General features: G+C 38.5%; 1 protein-coding gene and 1 long non-coding RNA gene across 3 annotated transcripts; both read right to left on the bottom strand.

Moving 5' to 3' along the window:
- Positions 1-911: 911 nt before the first annotated feature.
- LOC140767574 (uncharacterized) lies at positions 912-5,772 on the bottom strand. 2 transcript variants are annotated; one of them, XR_012105590.1, is made up of 5 exons: positions 5,640-5,772; positions 4,078-4,318; positions 3,864-4,000; positions 1,336-1,494; positions 912-1,238 (listed from the first exon to the last, which is right to left on the bottom strand). It is a non-coding gene; the product is annotated as an uncharacterized lncRNA (long non-coding RNA). The 2 variants fall into 2 exon arrangements; XR_012105589.1 differs by lacking the exon at positions 5,640-5,772 and having other exon boundaries at positions 4,078-5,096.
- A 285-nt stretch (positions 5,773-6,057) lies between these two features.
- LOC140767635 (putative multidrug resistance protein) lies at positions 6,058-18,476 on the bottom strand. The gene is made up of 7 exons (XM_073107630.1): positions 18,026-18,476; positions 17,735-17,913; positions 17,194-17,651; positions 16,531-17,071; positions 14,719-15,176; positions 14,163-14,604; positions 6,058-7,687 (listed from the first exon to the last, which is right to left on the bottom strand). Exons 1-7 carry the CDS (start codon positions 18,315-18,317, stop codon positions 6,311-6,313), a joined length of 3,747 nt encoding a protein of 1,248 aa, XP_072963731.1. The 5' UTR covers positions 18,318-18,476; the 3' UTR covers positions 6,058-6,310.
- Between the last annotated feature and the right edge of the window lie 1,639 nt (positions 18,477-20,115).

Genomic DNA, 20,115 nt, shown 5'->3' with positions numbered 1-20,115 from the left:
ACATAATGTTCTACCTTAGCTTAATATTTTAGGTCCCATTAAAGGACCATATGTTTAATGTGATTCCTTTCTCTTTGTAAATTATATACTTATATTATTCATTAAAAATATAAATATAGAGTATCTTTTTGTCGCAAATATAATAAAAACTTTCATTAGTGACATATTAGCAACTTTCAAAACTATATTAATAATTTTTGAAACTATATTAACAAATGTCGCAAATATAACAACAACTTTCGCAAATATATAAACAAATTTCGTAGTTATATAACAACTTTCGCAAATATAAAAATAAATTTCATAGTTATATAACAACGTTCACAAATATAATAACAATTTACCTTAAAATGGGTAGTCATAATAACATATTTTGTAAATATAATAATAACTTTCGTAGTTATATAACAACGTTCGTAAATATAATAACAACTTTCGCAGTTATATAACAACGTTAGCAAATATAATAACAACTTACCTTAAAATGACTAGTCATAATAACATATTTCTCAAATATAATAACTACTTTCGTAGTTATATAGCAACATTCGCAAATATAATAACAACTTGTATTAATAACATATTGACAATTTTCGAAACTATATTAACAATTGTTGCAAATATAATAAAGTAGATATATAACAACTTCCACAAAATATAAATAAATTTTGTAGTTATATACAAAATAACAATTGCCTTAAAACAGCTATTCATAGTAACATATTTCGCAAATATAATAATAACTTTCCTAGTTATATAACAACGTTCGCAAATATAATAACAACTTGCCTTAAAATGACTAGTCATAATAACAACTTTCGCAAATATAATAACAACTTTTGCAAATATTAAAATAAATTTTGTATCTATATAACAACGTTCACAAATATAGTATCAACTACCTTGAAACACCTAGTTATATGAACAACTTTCCTTGTATGACAACGTTGGCAAATATAATAACAACTTGTATTAATGACATATTAACAACTTTGGGAATTATATTAACAATTTTTGAAACTACATTGACAACTGTCGCAAATATTCACTACAGAATTAACAAACTTCCCTATTGCAAGGACGAATAAGGTCAAACAAGAATCGTGGATAGAGATTCTTGCTTAATTAAATATTTTAGTATTGGCAGCACCTTGGAAATCCTGTCCCTAACAATTGTAACGCACGTGGAAGCCTGAAGTCTGCACATGTCTTCCTGTTCAAAATCAAATGCTTGCCCTCTGTAGATATAGTCAATATATAACATTACAAATATTACACAATCAACCTTACAAAAGAATGCAATATGAATTAGTTACGAATTCAAGAATAACTTACGTCATATTTATTAAATGGACTTACGAATCAGCCAGTTTCGAGCAATTGGCTTTGAACAGCTTCTACTCCCTCGCGATTTCCTTCCTTTAACACCTCTCCAGGCAAGATACCATATATTTGCAGTGCAAAAATATGCAGTCATTTGTTGACCCATCCCATCTGCATATATAATTGAGATATTCAGATATCCCACTACAAACACTTAAGTAAATGATGTAATGTAAAAAAATATTCACCATTTTCTTTGTAGCCTATAAATATCTAGAGTTCGTAGAGAATTGTAATGAATTCCCTTCCGATTCTTTGTGTCAACCAACAAAAAATGCTAATGGTTGCAAGTGTGAAGAGCGATAAACCAGAACTTGACATTATTAAATTCTGAAGGATAATTTTTAGTCATTCCAACAACCATCTAGTCATTTTGCATTTGAACCTCTTGATCAAAAAATATCAATGGCAATATGCAATAGCTATACAAACTAAGATCCTCTAATTACCGATAGAAACAAATTCTGTTAAAATAATTAATCACTTTACCATCAATTAGTTCATAATTACTCAATAGAGGCAGAAGTTGACACTTCACCACTATCGCATGATCATCTTTCCAAACAGGACCCCTGTATTAGGAAATGAAAGCATCCATTTAATCAAATGTTTATCATCTTTCATTAGCAATTGTGTTCCAGGATAATCAAATGTGACACTTTTCTTTTTTCTTTTCGAATAGACTTTTATTTCTAATGGGTTCTATGGTACCAAAAGATAGGCTCTGATACCACTAATAAGTTACGAAATAATTCCTTCGAGATCTGAATTTATTGTATAAAGCAGTCCATGCAATCGAGGAAAAATATTCACCAAATATTCTCCAGTAGTCAGAAAATTACAAAACTAAGCAGAATCGATCCATAACTCCCTGATCTACGTTTTTTGTATTTATGCTCTTCGCAAATTTGAACTACAACTAGGATAAAAATATGATTTATTACGGATGATAGTGGTGGTGACAAAGATAAGGATGGATGGGTAATGTGGTTTAAGGGATAAAGATGAAAGGGAAGAAGTGGTCAAGATCCCAAAGAAGAGGAAGAACTCAACAAACGAGGGAGATTAGAAGTTAGGAGAGACCTTGCCAACAGTAGAAGTGGTAGGTTAGTAAAGAGGGAGTAGGGAGATTAGGTTAGATAAAATAGAGAAAATATAGGAGGTAAGAAATCAATAATCCAATAGCATAATGAATTTGGCTGCCATCCACACCTTTATAGAAGCTAGCCAACAAGCCCTAATAACAATAATTAACCCTAATCCTAGTGGAATCCCGCCGATCACGTTCGAACGCGCCTGATTGTATTCGAACGCACAAAAAGCGTTCTCTGTATATGCGAACGCACATTTTGTGTTATCTATTTTTTGCGAACTTGATGTAGGTGTGTTCGCAAGGGCATTCGAACGCGACCTATAGAAATTTTATTTTAATAAAAATAAAGAACTAATACAATAAGAAAAGATCCTAACTAAATATATCAGTTTCCTTGCCATCTTTGTTTCCAAAAGGAATTTCATATTTGCCGAAGAAAATGTTCTCTATCGAATCAATTAATTTGGCAATAAGTAATTGATCCGGTTTGCACATGTCATTGACTATCCTCATTGTGCCACCAGATTCTAGGTCCACTAAAGGTTGATCAGACTATTCTATCTCCTCTTCCCTTCCATTATCTTCCTTGTCTTTCTCTTCTCCTTCCTCTTCCTTCTCTTCTTTCTCTTTCTCCTCTTCCCCTTTCTTCTCTTCATTCTCTTCATCTTTCTCCTCTTCCTTCTCTTCATCTTTCTCCTCTTCCCCATTCTTCTCATCCTTCTCTTCATCTTCGTTATGATGTTCACCATCATACTCTTCCTCTTCTAACATAAAATGATCATTAGAAAACTCAACAATGTTGGATCTACTGTGAAGCATGTAAGGACTTCTTCAAAATCTGAACATCTCATTTAGGTCCATCACAAATGTCAAACTACATGAACTAGTTCACTCAACAATCCTAGTTGCTTTCTCATTTTCTATCTTCTGAAATCGTCTCCTGAATTGGACGTTTTCAGCCTTCAATTCGATAATTTCTCATTCGTCTCTTTAAATCATCCAAAACTGCACATAAATTATAGATTGATGATTCTTGTTCTGTTTGGCTCGCGTAGATGGATAATTATTATTTATAAGGGAGTCCTAAATTGGATTCATCCTAAAGAAAATAAATTTGGCATATATATAAACTTATTAATAATCTAATAAAATAATTAAGTGTACAACTCAATCTATACCTGACTTACTTTTTTTTCTTTTCTCAACACATACAGATTTTATTCTTAGTAGAATTTCACATGAGCCGTGATCCAATCCTTTAACCATTTTTTTTTTCTCTTTAGTAAGCTGAATAGGAGGAAGGATCTACAAAACATAAAGTTTACATAAGCATGTCATAGACATAATTAAATAACTCTGTAATAAATAACTTTCTAACTAGACCTACCTTCTCAGCACTTAATTGAGGTATAACAGTTGCGAGAGTGTCTTTTCGGAATTTGATAATACTAGCCCATTGAAATATTCCAGGAGTCATGTCAAGAAAATTGGGTTCAAAATTTGCCAACGCTCTAGGAACCAAACCTGTGATGAGGAAAGTAAAGATAGTTAGAAAAATCCAAAGTAAACAGGTTTATAATCATCAACATAATCATAATTACCGTCAATACAATAGGTACATCCACTCATGAACACTTCATTGGCCACACTCCTTGTCGCCTTCATCGTCCAAATGTGACAACTTCTCTAACACGATCTCCATTTATTTTCTCGTTATCGTCGTTCCACGAATGAAGTATCTCTTTACAAAAGGAATGTCGTACCATTCTTCATTCATTTTTTTCACCTTTCAGATTGCTCATGTCCAAGAATTATGGCAATTTCCACTACCTTCAACTAAAGCTTAAATTTTCCAAAAACAAATGTTAATCCACTCCTCCATCCCTTAATTACCTCTCGAATGAGTGGTATGTCTTGTATGACATTAGAAAATCAAATAAATACTTAAAAAGTATTTTGGAAGCAATCTACATATGTCGATCACGAACGAACTTGAACATCTCACTTATTTTACTTATATAGCATCATGAAGTAATTAGACACGATTTAAAGAGCTTGTATTTTCTCCACCGACTCTAAGAATCAGATCCCTTTGTGGCCTTATTAATTTTCTTCTTTGATATAGGGGTCTGACTGATTTGAAAATTATCATCAAAGTCATTCTTCATCTTTGATAGAAGGGTCTAACTTGATTGAAATTCTTTCAATTCACCACGATTAGTGGAATCTCTCTTCCTCTTTTATAGAAGTGTCTGACTTGATTGAAGTATTCACCGTGATTAGTGGAATCTCTCTTCTTGGTCTTTGTCATTATATTTATTCAAATTATTTACAAAAATTATAAGAACATAATATTTCAAACACATAATAAAGACGAATGTACAACACATAAAGTATACAACACATAAAGTATACATCTAATTTTGCTAATTAAAATCTAAATAACAAGTTTAAATGTTGCCAATAAACTATGAAACTAAAATAACAACTTCAAAACCAAATAATAAGGACGAATGTTATTAATAAATTGCAAACTAAAAATAACAAGGACATATGTTATTAATAAACTGCGAAACCTAAATAAAAATAAGAATAAATTTTATCAATAAACTGCGAAACCTAAATAACAACAAAGACGAATTTTGTCATTAAACTGCGAAACCTAAATGACAACAAGGACAACTTTTGTTAATAAACTACAAAACCTAAATAACAATAAGAACGAATTTTATCAATAAATTGCGAAACCTAAATAACAAACATGACGAATTTTGTCAATAAACTGCGAAACCTAATTAATAAGGATGAATTTTGTCAAGAAACTGCGAAACCTAAATAACAACAAGAACGATTTTTGTCAATGAACTACGAAAAATAAATAATAATAAGGACAAATTTTGTCAATAAATTGTGAAACCTAAATAACAATAAGGACGAATTTTGTCAATAAACTACGAAACCTAAATAACAATAAGGACGAATTTTATCAATAAATGTGAAACTTAATTAACAAAAAGGATGAATTTTATCAATAAACTGTGAAACCAAAATAACAAAGATGAATTTTGTTAATACTGCGAAACTTAAATAACAATAATCTCAATACGACTAGTCAAAAAAATAGAGCAAAAGATCTTGCTTACTTACCGGTGAAAAAGAATACCTTTAGAGGAAACCTTAGACAAGATTTCGGGAAGGAACACGATCGATGAAGCGAAAACCCTAGAGTAGAAGAAGACGATGGCTACGATGGATATCCCTTAACAAAACCTTTTTTCGTTCTTCAAGTACGAAAGAAGATAATGAAAATATATTTTTTTATTTCAAGTCAATAATTGCGCTCTCTGTTCTCTGTTTGCGGCATTTAATGCAATACTCGAGTATGAAAAGGACAAAGCTAGAAGATAATTATGAAAAAAGCAAGGAAAACCAAAAATAACTCTAGGGTACCAAATCAAAAACCTAATAGGTTTTCGTGCAAATAACCCTTTTCAAGTCCTTAATAGCCCTAAATGCAAGAACTAGATCTCCTAATCATTGCTTGATGTTAACCGGTTAGAAGAAAGCACAAAATAAACAAATGAAGATAAGAGTTCGCTCATTTTCATGTTTTTTTAGCTTAACTTATAGTGTCTATCAATATTACAAGAAAAATATAGGAGCTATATATAGGAGACGATGAGATGACACGTTGAGTTGAAAATTAAGCCTCTTTGGTATAAGGTATGTGTTACAGATAACTTGAAAAGGGGGCAAGGGGCCTTCAAGCGAAGCGCAGCCGCAGAATTTGGCAATTTGGAGGCAGGTCTAATCCAAAAGCAAGCAAATGGGTTCTCAATAGTGGCTTCCTTTGTTGCCTTGCTGTAGGCTGACAAGCCCATGGTAACTACCTGTGGGTCCCTTGGCCATGAGCGAGGCGTGAGTCCCCTTCTCCACCACCACTCCTTTCTCTAGCACTGCAATGAGGTCACAGTTCTGTATGGTGCTCAGTCTATGGGCCACAACCACGCTGGTCCTCCCCACCATCACTCTCTCCAACGCCTCTTGTACCACCTTCTCCGACTGGCTATCGAGGGCGCTCGTCGCCTCGTCTAGTAGAAGAATCGCCGGGTTCTTTAGTATCGCTCTAGCGATTGCGATTCGCTGCTTCTGTCCGCCGGACAGCTGCACACCACGATCGCCGCACCATGTGTCATACCCATCCTTAAGGTTACTGATGAAGTCGTGCGCATTGGCTACCTTCGCCGCATCCTCAATCTCTACCTCCGACGCCGCCTCCGTCCCGTAAATGATGTTCTCTCTGAGGGTCCCCGCAAACAGTGTCGGTTCTTGGCCAACCAGCCCGATGTGCCGCCTTAAGGAGCGAAGGTGGTAGGATCTGATATCCTTGCCATCGATCCTCACCGAGCCCCTCAAAGGGTCGTAGAACCGCTCGATGAGCCCAATGATGGTTGACTTACCCGATCCACTTTGCCCTACTAGTGCAGTCGACTTTCCTGCCTTGATGCTTAAGGAGAAGCCCTTGAATATGATCACGTCGGGACGTGCAGGGTATGCGAAGTCGACACCCTTGATATCCACATCACCTCTGAGCTTCTCTGGCCGATGACCATTGGGGTCATCAGGCTCAATCCGCGTAACTCTATCGAGCACCGCGAACACCGAGCCGACCGCATCCGCGCCCTTAGCCAAGTCGGTCGTCATACTGCCGGCGTCCGCTATGACTCGACCAGTGCTGACGAGTATCATGAAGGTCTGCAAGAGGGCCTTGGCAGTAATCTGGCCATCGGCGATGAGCTTGCCGCCGTACCAGAAGTCGAGGGCCCAAGTGCAGGTCATGATACTCATAGAGGTAGCGAGGCCGAGGCCGGCGAACCACGACTGACGTAGGCTCTCTCTGCGGGGCCCCTCTTGAGCCACCTCGAACAGGCTGAGGATGTGATCCTGTGAAGAGAAGGCGGTGACAGTTCGGAGGTTGGAGACGGCCTCAGCAGCGAGCTTCCCGCTCTCGGACTGTGACTTGGTAGCCTTCGCGGACATGCTCTTGAGGAGGACACGACGAGCGTAGAAACAAACAATGATGAGGGGTTGGACGGCTATCATGACGAGGGCCAGTCGCCATGCAATGACCAAACCCATTGTACATGCGACGGCGACCGCAGAGACTGTTTGGATGATCAGAGACATCCGATCACCCACTAGCGATCTCACCTGCAAATAAAAGAGAATTAAACTAAGTAAAGACGAAACTGCATTTGTCATTTGTCCAATGTTACAGATGGATTAAAGTGATATATATATATATTAAGAAACTTCAATAATACCAATATTCTTCTTAAAATGCACATATAACTTATCAAGAAGTTTATTTAGTTTTCTATTTCAAACATAATAACTAGCCATAGACACATACATATGCCATATATGTGTATGCGCACATGCATGTCTTATTTGATCTTCTTTCGTAGCGCGCTAGACTTATGAAGAGAGAATTCAAATTAAAAGCACAATCAATTCAACAAGTACTAACATTAATTCACAATAGACTATCTCTCCTTCTGTCCACCTGAACTACGTAGTACATACTTGTTGCTGCAAATATATACATATCTGAAAACAAAGTCAACAAATCCATGTGTGAAATTTGTAGATGTATATGCGGGAAGAAATTGAAATTTTGCTAAAGGATGAGCCAGCATTTAATGCACTCAGAAAATATATATCTCCTCTCTCTTTACAAGTTAAAAAAAGCATTATGGTCAACAAAAAAACATAATTTCGGTTTACGATAATGCACCCTTTCACATTCTTTTATTTCCTTTTAAAATTTCTTTCTATTCCATCGTATCTTTCTTTCTTAGTGGAATACTATTCCTTCCCAGTGAACTCCACATCAAATCATAAATTTCCTTCTAAAATATTTAAATTTGATTTTGATCTCATATTTATAGTCATCAATAATTCTTTTATTACGTTCCAAAATAGATATGAATTAGCCCAATTGAGTTTCTAAATTGTTAGAAATATTACACTCTACATAATTCTAAAAAATATTCATACGACCTCACAAAACTATCAAACTAGAAAGATTGATCTGGTAATGTCATGATCTATGTTACCATATTCAAATTTTATTTAAATTTAGACCACATCTACTAAGGGCAGAAATGAGATCTAATCCGAGAGAGATAACGAAAGCTAGTTTGATAAGTTTCTTAGTTTATCTTTTATTCTATTTCAGTTACCTTAGGACATAAATAAGACCTTATGGCTTAACCTAGGCATTCATTGAGTTATTGAATGAATTATTCTTTTGCTTTATCTTTATCTTTCTATCTCTATATCTCTTTTCCCCCTAGTCATTTCTTTTGTCTCTGACTTCTTCCCCAGCTCTCATCTCTCTCATCTCTCTTTGTCCTAACCATCACTATCTCCTGGATAATCTTATCCTTGCCCCCACCACCAAGCAACCAAAGCCATCGACCATCTACCCACATTTGCAAACTTGATGTGATTTGGTTCTAATCTGATCGCCTCATGAGACATTGAGCTTGATGGATCGAGTCTACTTATCTTATTAGTTTATGTGATTTAGTAAGAGTCCTATTTAAATTAAGCTATGTGTAATTTTGAGAAAATATTCATTAGATATTTTTGAGATGTCCAAATAATATTAACTAGACGGATAAGATTGGTGATGTCATCATCTATAATTTTTATATTCGGAGATTCTTCTAATTTGGACTCTATATGGGGCAGAATAGAGAATCAGCCCGAGGAAGATATAGAGACTAGTTTAGCTAAATTTATTAGTTGCTATCATTATTCATATTTATCTCTTATATAAGCTTTTAAGACAAATTTTAGTTCAAATCGTGTAAGTCTTTAGGTCTAGTCCAAGTAAAACTCATTGTATGCGACCTTTATATATAGGAGAGGTCGATCTCCTTTGTTTAAAGAATCTAAGCATTGGGAATTATATTTTAGTCTTAAACTATCCTAGGAGTAAGAGTAAGAATAACCTAGGAAAACAAGTAATTTAATCATAATCTAGGAGTAAAAGTAAATTAATTTCCTTTCTCACTACCACCACCTCCCATATTCTCTCTTTTCATTGTGTTTCACCATCGACCATTATCAACTATCTCAATCTGACACCTAGACTCCCTTGTTGCAAATCGATTATAATCAATCTAGAACAAAGCCACCCCCACTGTCCTTTGACGAGCCACCTACATTAATTACTCGGCCACTCTACCACCTCTAAAACTACCCTATGGCCAGCCTCCACCTTGATTGAGACTCATCTTCAGTTCTTAGCAATAATTCACATTAGTCCTAGCCATCCATCTCTATATCCAAACATTAGATTTTTTTTTTCCCAACCACCTATCTAAGCCCCTCAAATACCCTACCTTGGGTCCCTCAATCACCAATCTACCTCTTGCAATCCATAGATGCACCACATAAAGTTTCATATGCATCAACAAGTTAGATTAAGTTGAACCCGCACGCACATTAGCTCTACGTCGGTGCCAACCCCACAATCCTAGTTCGCATTGCTCCCATAAGACAAAGACCAACTCTAGTGCTAGTCCAAGGCGGTGTTCACTTTGCACACCGATTTCTAATAACAGCAAGGAAGGCCCCTTTTGTTGTTTTAGGTCAATTCAATGCAACTCTTTGCCAAGTCTCCATCAATTTGGTATTATTTTGAATTGTATCATTTTAGTATCAAAGCTAACGTTTCTCAGCACTACATGCTCTTCAACATTGATCATGTATCGCCTAATCTACCATCGAACCAGTTGAGATCGTGGGCATTCATGAGAGGAGGCCAACCATGCTAAACCTTTATATCACCTCTCTGTTGGTCGTTATGTGCTTTACCCTCAAAAAGTTAAAGATAACGGTTGTAGAGAACACCCCACCTTCTCCTCAAAATGAAGAACAGAGGCGGATCTAAACCTACCATTATATCACTAATTAAGGTTGTTGCGACCACACTTATGCATAACCCTAGACTGATAATTCTACTGCCATCTTGGACATGCATAACCTTGCGCATGACTCATGGGCTAATCACGAAGACCCATGGCAATTATACTAGGGGGCAGTGGAGGTGCCCTACCATGGCGGAGATGATCATAGGCATAGAGATGCATGTAAATCAATAATTCAAGGTTGAACCGTGTGATTGGACTTTTCTAAGTTCAGCGAAGGCAACCCCTATCTTTGTTTGTTCTAGCCATCTCTACCTTCTATGCAATTTAGTTCTCACCGCCACCATCTTTGGTCAACCATAATCATTGGTCATCTACCCTTATTTGTTTGCCACCACCAACATCTTTTGTTGAACTACCTCCATCAACTACTCAGCTACCCTACCACTTCTAGCTCCACCCAATGATTAGCCCTTATCCTAGATGAAACCCATCTTCAATCCTTAGTTGTCATCTGCATTTGCCCTAGTTATCTATTTATTGTATCTAAATCCTAGTTCTTCCCACCATTAAGTCCTTCCACAACCCTACATTGTGTCCCTCAACCACCGATCATTCTTCTGCAATCCCTAGAGGCACCACCTACATCTCCGTACTCATCAGCATACCTAATTAAGTCAAACCTGCACATTAGCCCTACATTAGTGCATACCCCCACAAATCCCAATGCACATCATTTCCACTAAGACTAACTTGAATTCCAGCCCGAGCCAATGAGCATTGATTCTTGGCAATAATGAGGGAGGCCCCATTTTGCTGTCTTAGGCCAATTAAAGTGCAACCCTTTTACCGGGTCTCCATCAATTTGGTATCATAGTTTTTTTTATTGCATCATTTTCTTCTGTTATAAGGAATAGAAATTTAGAATAACATGAGAAAGAAAAGATAAGATTAATAGAGAAGATCAAGAGAAGCTAGGTATTATTTCAACAGAAGAGATGAGCAAAATACTTAATCAGGTATTGTATCTTTTTATAAACTTTAACATTATTATTTAATTATTATGATCATTTATATTATTTTTCTATTTTTTAATCTTTTGATTGTTAATCTATGCATGATCATGTATTTGAGTTCAGATAAATATAAAAAGAATTATTTTTGATCTCTTACTTCTAGTGTGTCAAAGCTTTGTTTTAATTTGTAAATGGTAGCCCCTAATAAAAATTTGTGATAATAAAACTAATTTATGTTCTAGAATAAAAATTAGAATATATGTGTATATAAAAATTCATTGATATTGTTATTATTTATTTATATATTTTTAATACTTTTAAGTATCTTGATAATTTGCCCCTTCTCCCTCACGAAAAATCTGGCTATAAAAAGAGATAGAACATCCAGCAGAAAGTAATAGTTTTCTGCACAGCCTTACACAATTTACAAAAATTATCACTCCATTTTCAACTATTCTTGAAGGAGATTGCCATCATTATTAACTATCTTTTAGAATAAACATAACATTATCTCTTTTTTTATCCAAAAGATTATAAATATATTCTTCCTCCCAGATTCTAAACAATACAAAGAAAAAGAATACACATTCTATAACAATACAAACGAAAAGTTCTACCAAAAGATCAAGATCAATATACTGATGTTTGGAATGTCGCCCCAAATCCTATATATTTTGAAAAACTGTATACTTGAAAGAGATTCCTAAACACCTTAACTGCAGCATATCCCATGTATTTATTTAGTAATGCACGTTAAGCATCAATGATAAATTACTGAACTATCTATGTTCTATCTTTTCATTGATATCATGGCAACCTAGTAGGACCGAGATGAACTAGTTTAATGGTAGGCCACCCTAAAGAGATAGGCTTTTAGTGAGAGGGTTTCTTTTGAGTTATAAAAGACGGATTTAAAGTTGGTAAAAGTTATTACTATTGATTGTTTGCGGAAAGGTGAACTTGCTAATCCAAATTAATATATAGTAATATGTAGTGCATATATAAAAGACCAATCAGTTGGACTTAGTCTTGTTTATTTGAAATGGACATTAAACTTTACCTTAAAAAAAATGTAAAAACCTGAAGTTGGACTCGAGTACGTATACTGAACCAAGTTTAGGGTCCAATCTCTATTTCATCAATCTTGCTTCCATTCTGATGAACAAGTAGGTACGTAGTTAAATGAGGCAGTGGAATATATGTTGTTATTAATGTACAATCATAATGCTACTCGGTTTATGGCTAAATTTATGCAAATGACATTCCACGAGAGATACAGGAAAGTCCTAATATTACATTATCTAACTTCGTTCCTAGCAAAGTTTTTTTTTTCCTTTACTCACTAGCTTCTCAATTAGGGCAAGAAAAGAAAAGCTAGAGTTAGTATATTGTCTACAAAGAACACTGCAAGGTTTCTTGTCAAGGGGTACATAGCTGGACAACAAAATCACACTGTTCCCTTGGCAGTAGCTACAAGAGTTGCCAAGCACATTAGACGTGTTTCATTTGCGAACAACCTACATAACTTTGGAAAAGTGAAGAAAGCAATGGCATTCTTTATCCACCTTCGAATTAAAGCAGATCAAATTCTTTTGTCGTACACGCAGAAAGAGAAAGGAGCGGTGAATGATGCAGCTCAAGTTTCCATTATCACAATGGAATAGAACTTTATCAAATCATACATCTGACATCCACCTACAGAATGGAATCTGATCATGTCGTGCAATAAATTCAGATGCTACGGGATGTTTAATTTCCTTCTGCCTTAAGAACTCTCCTGGAAAAAGTAGGTCTTGGTAATCGATTACATGGCATTTTTTAAAGTGAAAGTGTGTTTTGAGATACTAATATTGGGCTGATCAAGTCAATGTCGAATGACCTGGCCACATTATTGTAGCAAGTGGTTCAAATTGTACTGTGAAGTGCATCCTCATTGGCCTGTCGATAGCCGCCCTATCTTGAACCCACACAACTAACAAGCAAATAGGGCCCAAGGTTACGTGGAGGTTAAAGCATGCACAAATTTGGTCCCCATGGGCCCCATGGAATGCCGTGACAGCATTTTATGACTAAATTAAGACACCTCTGCACTAGAGAGTTGCCTAAGTGAGGCCTCATCCAAACAGCAACAAGTAAAGCTTTTTAGTCCATTGCCTTTTCGACCTTATGTACTTAATTCAAGCTCTATTTGACACTTGGCCGAACTTCTCGCGGAAAAATTTCAGACATCATTGCAACACAAAATCAAACCAATTAGAATATTAAATCTGATCAGCGCACACCAAGGCCCTATTTAATTTTGATTTCCCCCAAAGGGTCTAATCAAAAAAGTTTTTTTTTTCAAAGAAAGAAAGACACCCCCTGCTTTTGTGGCCCAACTTTCTAGTTTGCTATCGTAAGCGGTCAATTCTGGGCTGCAAATCAAATCGACTAAGAGGTGAGAACGAATAGGTACCCGACCAAACCCAGTCAGTAATCCCATGGAACCAGATAAAGCCGCAGATGCTGGCCTTAATTAATTCCCACTGGCAGAAAGTTTATGAAGTAGTTTATTATGCTAATTAATTGCATACCTTTGTATCACCTATAGGAGGAAATCGTACGTACGTACGTACGTACGTACGTATGTATGTATGTATGTATGTATGTATGTATGTATGTATGTATGTATGTACGTACGTAATTTTGTAAATGAATGAATAGAAGAGCGGAGAAGTTGGTACTGACCACATTGGCGTCCTTGGCTAGCTGGGAACAGATGGCGCCAGAAGAGTTCTCGTCCTCGTCGAACCATCCCACCTCGAACGTGAGGATCTTGGAAAGCATCCTCTCCCTGACCCTCTTGGTGAGGTACTCGCCCATGGCTCCGAAGTTGTAATGCTGCCCGATATTGATCAAGAACGCAAGCACCGACAGCGAGGTGAAGATAAGCGCGTAGGTCCTCGTCTTGGCCTTGATCTCGCTGTGATCCTTCAAGAAATAGACCGAGATCATGCTCCCCATCGCATAAGCGTATACGGGCTGCACCACCCCGAACACCGTCGCACTGAAGCACCCGAGCACGGCCTGCCGCCACTCCGGCGCATTAAGAAGCAGCAGTCGTCGAAAAGATGGAAGTGGTACGTCGGGCCTCACCGAGTCGTAGGCGTCTTCGTCGTTGACAAAAGACCTGTTACAATCATAACTTCAATATCGTGAATTGAGATTGATATGTAGGCGAACTTCCAATTCCCCGAACGGTATGGAGATTTGAAAGATTGGAATAGAGAAATGCAGGGATTACCTCGCTGAGCTTGACCGGCTTGCGGCGGAGAACCTCCTGCTCATGCTATGGCTGCTTCTGCTCAACTGCGCCGACGTCCCGAATGCCACAGTGGATGATGACGACGTTTCTTCCCCTTCTCGAGAGTCCCGCGTCTGCTGGAGGCGAACAAGAGACGAGTAGAGCCCATCCTCGTAGGCAATGAGTTCGTCATGGGAGCCGAGCTCCTTGACCTCGCCGGCTTGCATGACCGCGATCAGGTCTGCGTTGCGAATTGTGGACAGGCGGTGCGCGATCACGATGGTCGTCCGGCCGACAGAGGCTAGGTCAAGAGCCTCTTGGACTACGCGCTCTGATTCGGTGTCTAGTGCACTGGTGGCCTCGTCGAGGAGGAGGATCTTGGGTGACTTCAGTATGGCCCTTGCAATTGCTATCCTTTGCTTTTGCCCACCAGACATCTGAACTCCTCGTTCTCCAACCTGCACGGGTTCCGTTTACTGGGTGACCTAACGTACCATCGCAATGCATGCACATTTGAGTTCCCTTAAATCCTTAATATCGCAGGATGTTCTAGATGTTCGTGGAGTTTCCTAGTGTTTTAAAATTTTCCCTTAAGTAGCTTGTAACAACTGTCAGATAGTTAATTAAATAAGACGCCCTGATTAATTAAGTTAAGTAGCCATAAGATAAGATGGAAACAAAAGAAATATATATTTGCATGATGTTTTCGTATATTTTCTATCTAGTTCGTAGGAGGACACTACACCGACACATGCAAGGGTTTGCTGTTTTTAATAATTAATACCGACATCTAGGGAATCTTCATCCTCTTTCTGAAGATAGGAAGAAGAGTAGATAGTCTCACCTAATAATATATCTTAGACTTTTAACGTTACGATCTTTTTGAGGTTGATTGATGTTGAAAACTGTGGGTACAGAAGAATTGACTACATAATAGTATAGTGACTGTTCCAGAAGTGCATACTTTACGTTACTCTCCCACATACAAAATTAGTCGATATCATTTTCCAACAATGTGATCTCAAACTTCACTCGCAATATTTAAACAGTAGGTACGCAAACATCATGACACTAACAGCGCTGTTCCAGCACATCTACGGGAAGTCAACCTATCTAGCTCGTGAATTAAAGAAAACTATCAGCAAGAAATAAATTTATGCCATAGAATACACATGCATACGTGTCACACCAAAGCTGCATAGATCATCACTACTAAATGAAATTATTTTCTCTGGATAAAAGACTAACACATTGCTAATTATGCCACAACTTTGGCATGCACCGATTATTTGCACCCAGGTCTGAAGAACTTGCCATTTTTTTTTAGTATGTGTAAGCCTATAATTGCCCATCCAAAAAGTGAAAAGGTTTTCCATCTTTTTCTTTAAAACTTTTAACTTTAACATAGTGCGCGGGCGCACACACCAAAGTGGTTCCTACCGATAATATATGATTATCCAGAGTTGAATGTACAATAAGTAGAATAAATTTGTTTTCAAAGAGTACTTTTAATTTGTCAGAGTATATGAAATATTATCCTAAGCGATATCAGAATATTCCCAAAATATTATCAAGATATTTTCTGAGAATATTTCTCATTCCTAATACATTATCGTAATATCTATTAATTATTTCATATATTCTAACAAAATTGACCTGTATACTGATATATCCAATGGAGATCTGTAGAAAGAAGCTAGAGGACGGTAATTGGCAGAACAAGGTGGATTACTGCAACAATTCCGTGTTGAAGGTTGAGACTTAACAAGTAAATCAAATAAGGCAAAAGGAAGAAGAATATTGATTACCAACCTGGGTGTCATATCCCTGAGGCAACTGAGAAATGAAGTTATGAGCATTTGAAGCCTTGGAAGCTGCGACCACCTCCTCCACGGTCGCATCTTCTTTGCCGAATAGTATGTTCTCCTTAATGGAAGTGGCAAAGAGTGCCGGCTCCTGGCTTACCAACCCCATCTGTGACCTCAACCACTTAAGCCTAAGCCTCTTGATATCAACTCCATCAAGTAGGATCTCACCCCCTAAAGGATCATAGAACCTTTCCAAAAGCGCGATCACCGTAGACTTCCCGGACCCACTGCTCCCGACGAGAGCCACCGTCCGCCCGGCGGGCACCGTCAAATTGAAGTTAACAAATATAGGGTTCTCAAGCCGTGACGGATAGGCGAATTCCACTCCGTTGAACTCCACCGTCCCTGATACATTCTGCAATACTTCTCCTTCTATACTCTCCGAATCGATCTTTGGTACCCTCCTCATGACGTCAAGAATCCGCTCACCTGCCGACCCCGCATCAGAGAAGTATTTCACGTTGGAAAGTCCTGACCCAAGTGCTCTATATCAATTTTATAAAAGAAAAAGAAAAAGAAAAGATTAAAAAAAAATTAAAGATGGTTGAGACCAGCCCAGATTACGGGGTCGATTATGTAAAAGTTAACACGGTTCAGAAGTTATTACAGGCCGCCGACGACAATCGCAGCTCCGACGGCGAAAACGGTGCCACCCTTGCCACCATGATACATGACAAGGTGGCTTCCGTACCAGATGTTGAAAGCCCAGATGGAGAAAGTGATGCCGTTGCTCCCGATAGCGACGCCCTTGGCAAGGCCCTGCTTGAGGCCGAGCTTGACCGAGTCCTCGAGCGCGGCTGAGAACTTGTCCATCGTGCGCGCTTCGGCGGCAAACGAGTAGACGGTGCGGACAGAGGAGATCGCCTGCTCGGCGATGGCGCCGGCCTTGTTGTACTCCTCGCGTATCGTTTGAGCGAGTTCCATGAGGATCCTCCCGTACATGAGTCCCGGGATGATGAGAAGCAACACTGTGGGTAAGGCCACTAAGGCCAGCCTCCACATGAGGAAGAAACCCACTGTGTAGCTGCCCAAGAACATGGATGTGTTCATTACGAAGTTGGGCACCTGCATGCAGTAGCAATCAATTAATAGAAATGGAAGAAATTGAGTTAGTATCTTGAGGCGGTGGAGAGCGATGGCCGGCCGACCTTCTCACTGAGAACGTCTTGGATTACGAGGCTGTCATTGGAGACACTAGTGATGACCTCCGTGGTGGATCCAACCTTGAGGTCGAAATACTCCACATCCTGCCTCAGCACTGCTCTCAGGTATCGAGCTCGCATCCGAGCAGCCTGCCTCTCTCCGGTTCTCGTCCAGCAGTATCCCTCTATTATATAATTCAGCCGTTGTAGTGCATGTAAGTAAGTAAATAAATATTCTATAACAAGATTCAGAAGAACAAGCTAGCTCCGGATCGGCGTATTTAGTCAGTTAACTACCTAAGAAAGCCATCACCCAAGACCCGCATGCCAAAAATACAAGATTCCTCGCGTTCTCATTAATTTTTCGAGTGAATTCGGAGAAGGCATCCGGGCCATCCCCGAGATCGTTCATGATCTTGCTGGTAATAAGAAGCATGGCCGGCGTTGACAGACCGTCGCCCGCGGCGCCGATGAGACCGAGGACCATCAGTACATCATCGACGGCGTCGGCATGCATAAATATAGAGAAGAAAGATCTAGTTGCGGAGGAAGAAGAGGATGGACTCCGATTCTTCCTGCTGTTTTCCATCTCTTCTATCTCTGAAAGGATCCAACTGCACCCTTTTAAGGACTTTATTTTTGAGTGCTAGCTTTTCCCTTCAGTTCCAAGCTTCGAAGGCAAGAAGGGGAGGGGCATGTGGGCCAAATGTATGCACGCAAAGAAAGGAGATTGGCAACCTGGCTAGGCTTCGTTAGGTAGTTAAGTAAGGCGTTATCATAAAGTATAATATTTAGCTCCGGGGAGAACGGTTACTGAGCTAGCAGTAGGGCGGATAAAAAGCGATGGTGGAATGAACATGGGCTGGGCTTCCAGGTTGACTTAAAGTCAGTACGTGAAGCGTCATTAATGATGACTGTTTCTAGTCCTCGAGCCGTGAACAGATGTTTATGACGAGAGAAACTATGGAGGGGCTATGATAGATATTATTAGTTAGGTAACTCCCGATTTGGTACTTTGGAATAGAGGTTTATCCCAGATAAATTTTCTTTTATCCTACAAAATTTTTGCCAAATAGGAGATAAAGAAATAAAAGGATAAGAAAATGGGATAAATCTCATTCATCCAAATATCTTTATCTGAGCTTTTAATTTTTTTCTTTACTTTTTAGGAACGTCCTAAGATAGAATTCATGAAGGGTAAATTCAGATTACAAGCGAAGTTGAGAGAAGGGTTGGACCACTTCTTACAACACGATGTTCCTAAGCGAAAGAGGCGAACTTGTGGGCTGTGGTGTTGTTGCCCCTTCCCATAAAGTAAACTCTAACCAAGTGGTGGAAGGAGAGCTTTAGGGTGCATTCTTTGATCAAACAGCAGCATTCCAATCAATACTATCGGAGAGCTCATTGACTACCAATACTAATTTCTGACAATCATTGAAAATCCAGCATCTATTAGCAATGAAGCAAGCTTTAACCTCATCAAGGGCCATCGGAAGATCCTAAGCTATCTCCATGGAGGGTGTTTAAACAGTGCTTTACGAAGACTGCTTTCCCAAAGATTAAGTGGGAGGCATGTTCCCCAAAAATTGAAATCATCCTTCAAAGTAAAATTCTTAGAGGTATCAACCCATCCAACCGAGTCACGTGACCTCGTAAGTTATAAATTCATGCAATTATGCAAACCATGAACTTAATTACCAGCTCCCTAGGGATCGAACGGCTCTGATTCGATTTCAGAGCTATTCGCTTCGTCAATGGATAGTTAGCTCCGAGAAGGAGGGGATAAGCAACTAACCTTCTCTACGTCGTGAGGCGCAGGGTCGACATTCCTAAAGGCTTAATCTTTTTTGCACAGCCAAATGCCCTATCCAATGTTGAACCACAGGGAAAGCAGATCAGGGGAGAGGAAACTAGTATGGGAATACATCCAATCCCCAAAGCTAGAACTGACTTGAAACTTTAGGCCAAGGTTGCAGTGGAAACAAGACACTCTAGCAAAGGGACAAAGCGTCATGATATGGTCCACTAACTCTAGATCTTTTAGCAAAAAGGGAAAACAGGATCGGCTGTCGACGATGAAGCAGCTCACTAACCGGGATAGCACCTGCCAGACATCTCCAAATGAACAGTCTGACCCTCGACTGCCAGGTTTTATAACCCCAGATTGCCTTCTATAACTGGACGAACTCGAAGAAGAGGGGCTTGTCCAATCGCCCATATTGAGCGAGCAATATGCCTATATGGTAGGAAATATACTCGAACGCGACGGCATCCAGATTAAACGGTCATCTCTAGCGATAGAAGCACGACCGTAGTGTATGTTGAAGATGTGATTTGTTGCCGGTTCTACGAACAAACTTTTGATTAGCTTGTGGTTCCAATCGTGA

The sequence above is a fragment of the Typha angustifolia genome, chromosome 9 (assembly GCF_048772165.1).
Source record: "Typha angustifolia cultivar Huaian chromosome 9, ASM4877216v1, whole genome shotgun sequence".
Lineage (NCBI taxonomy): Eukaryota > Viridiplantae > Streptophyta > Magnoliopsida > Poales > Typhaceae > Typha > Typha angustifolia.
This window is presented reverse-complemented; position numbering and strand designations above follow the sequence as displayed.

Bases quoted from the DNA above. Each gene is read 5' to 3' on its own strand.
- LOC140767635 (XM_073107630.1), bottom strand. From the start codon at position 18,317: ATGGAAAACAGCAGGAAGAATCGGAGTCCATCCTCTTCTTCCTCCGCA. The intron at 17,652-17,734 runs GTCGGCCGGCCA...TACTGCATGCAG, and splicing joins AAGACGTTCTCAGTGAGAAG to GTGCCCAACTTCGTAATGAA. The intron at 15,177-16,530 runs GTTGGTAATCAA...GAACCCGTGCAG, and splicing joins CTCAGGGATATGACACCCAG to GTTGGAGAACGAGGAGTTCA.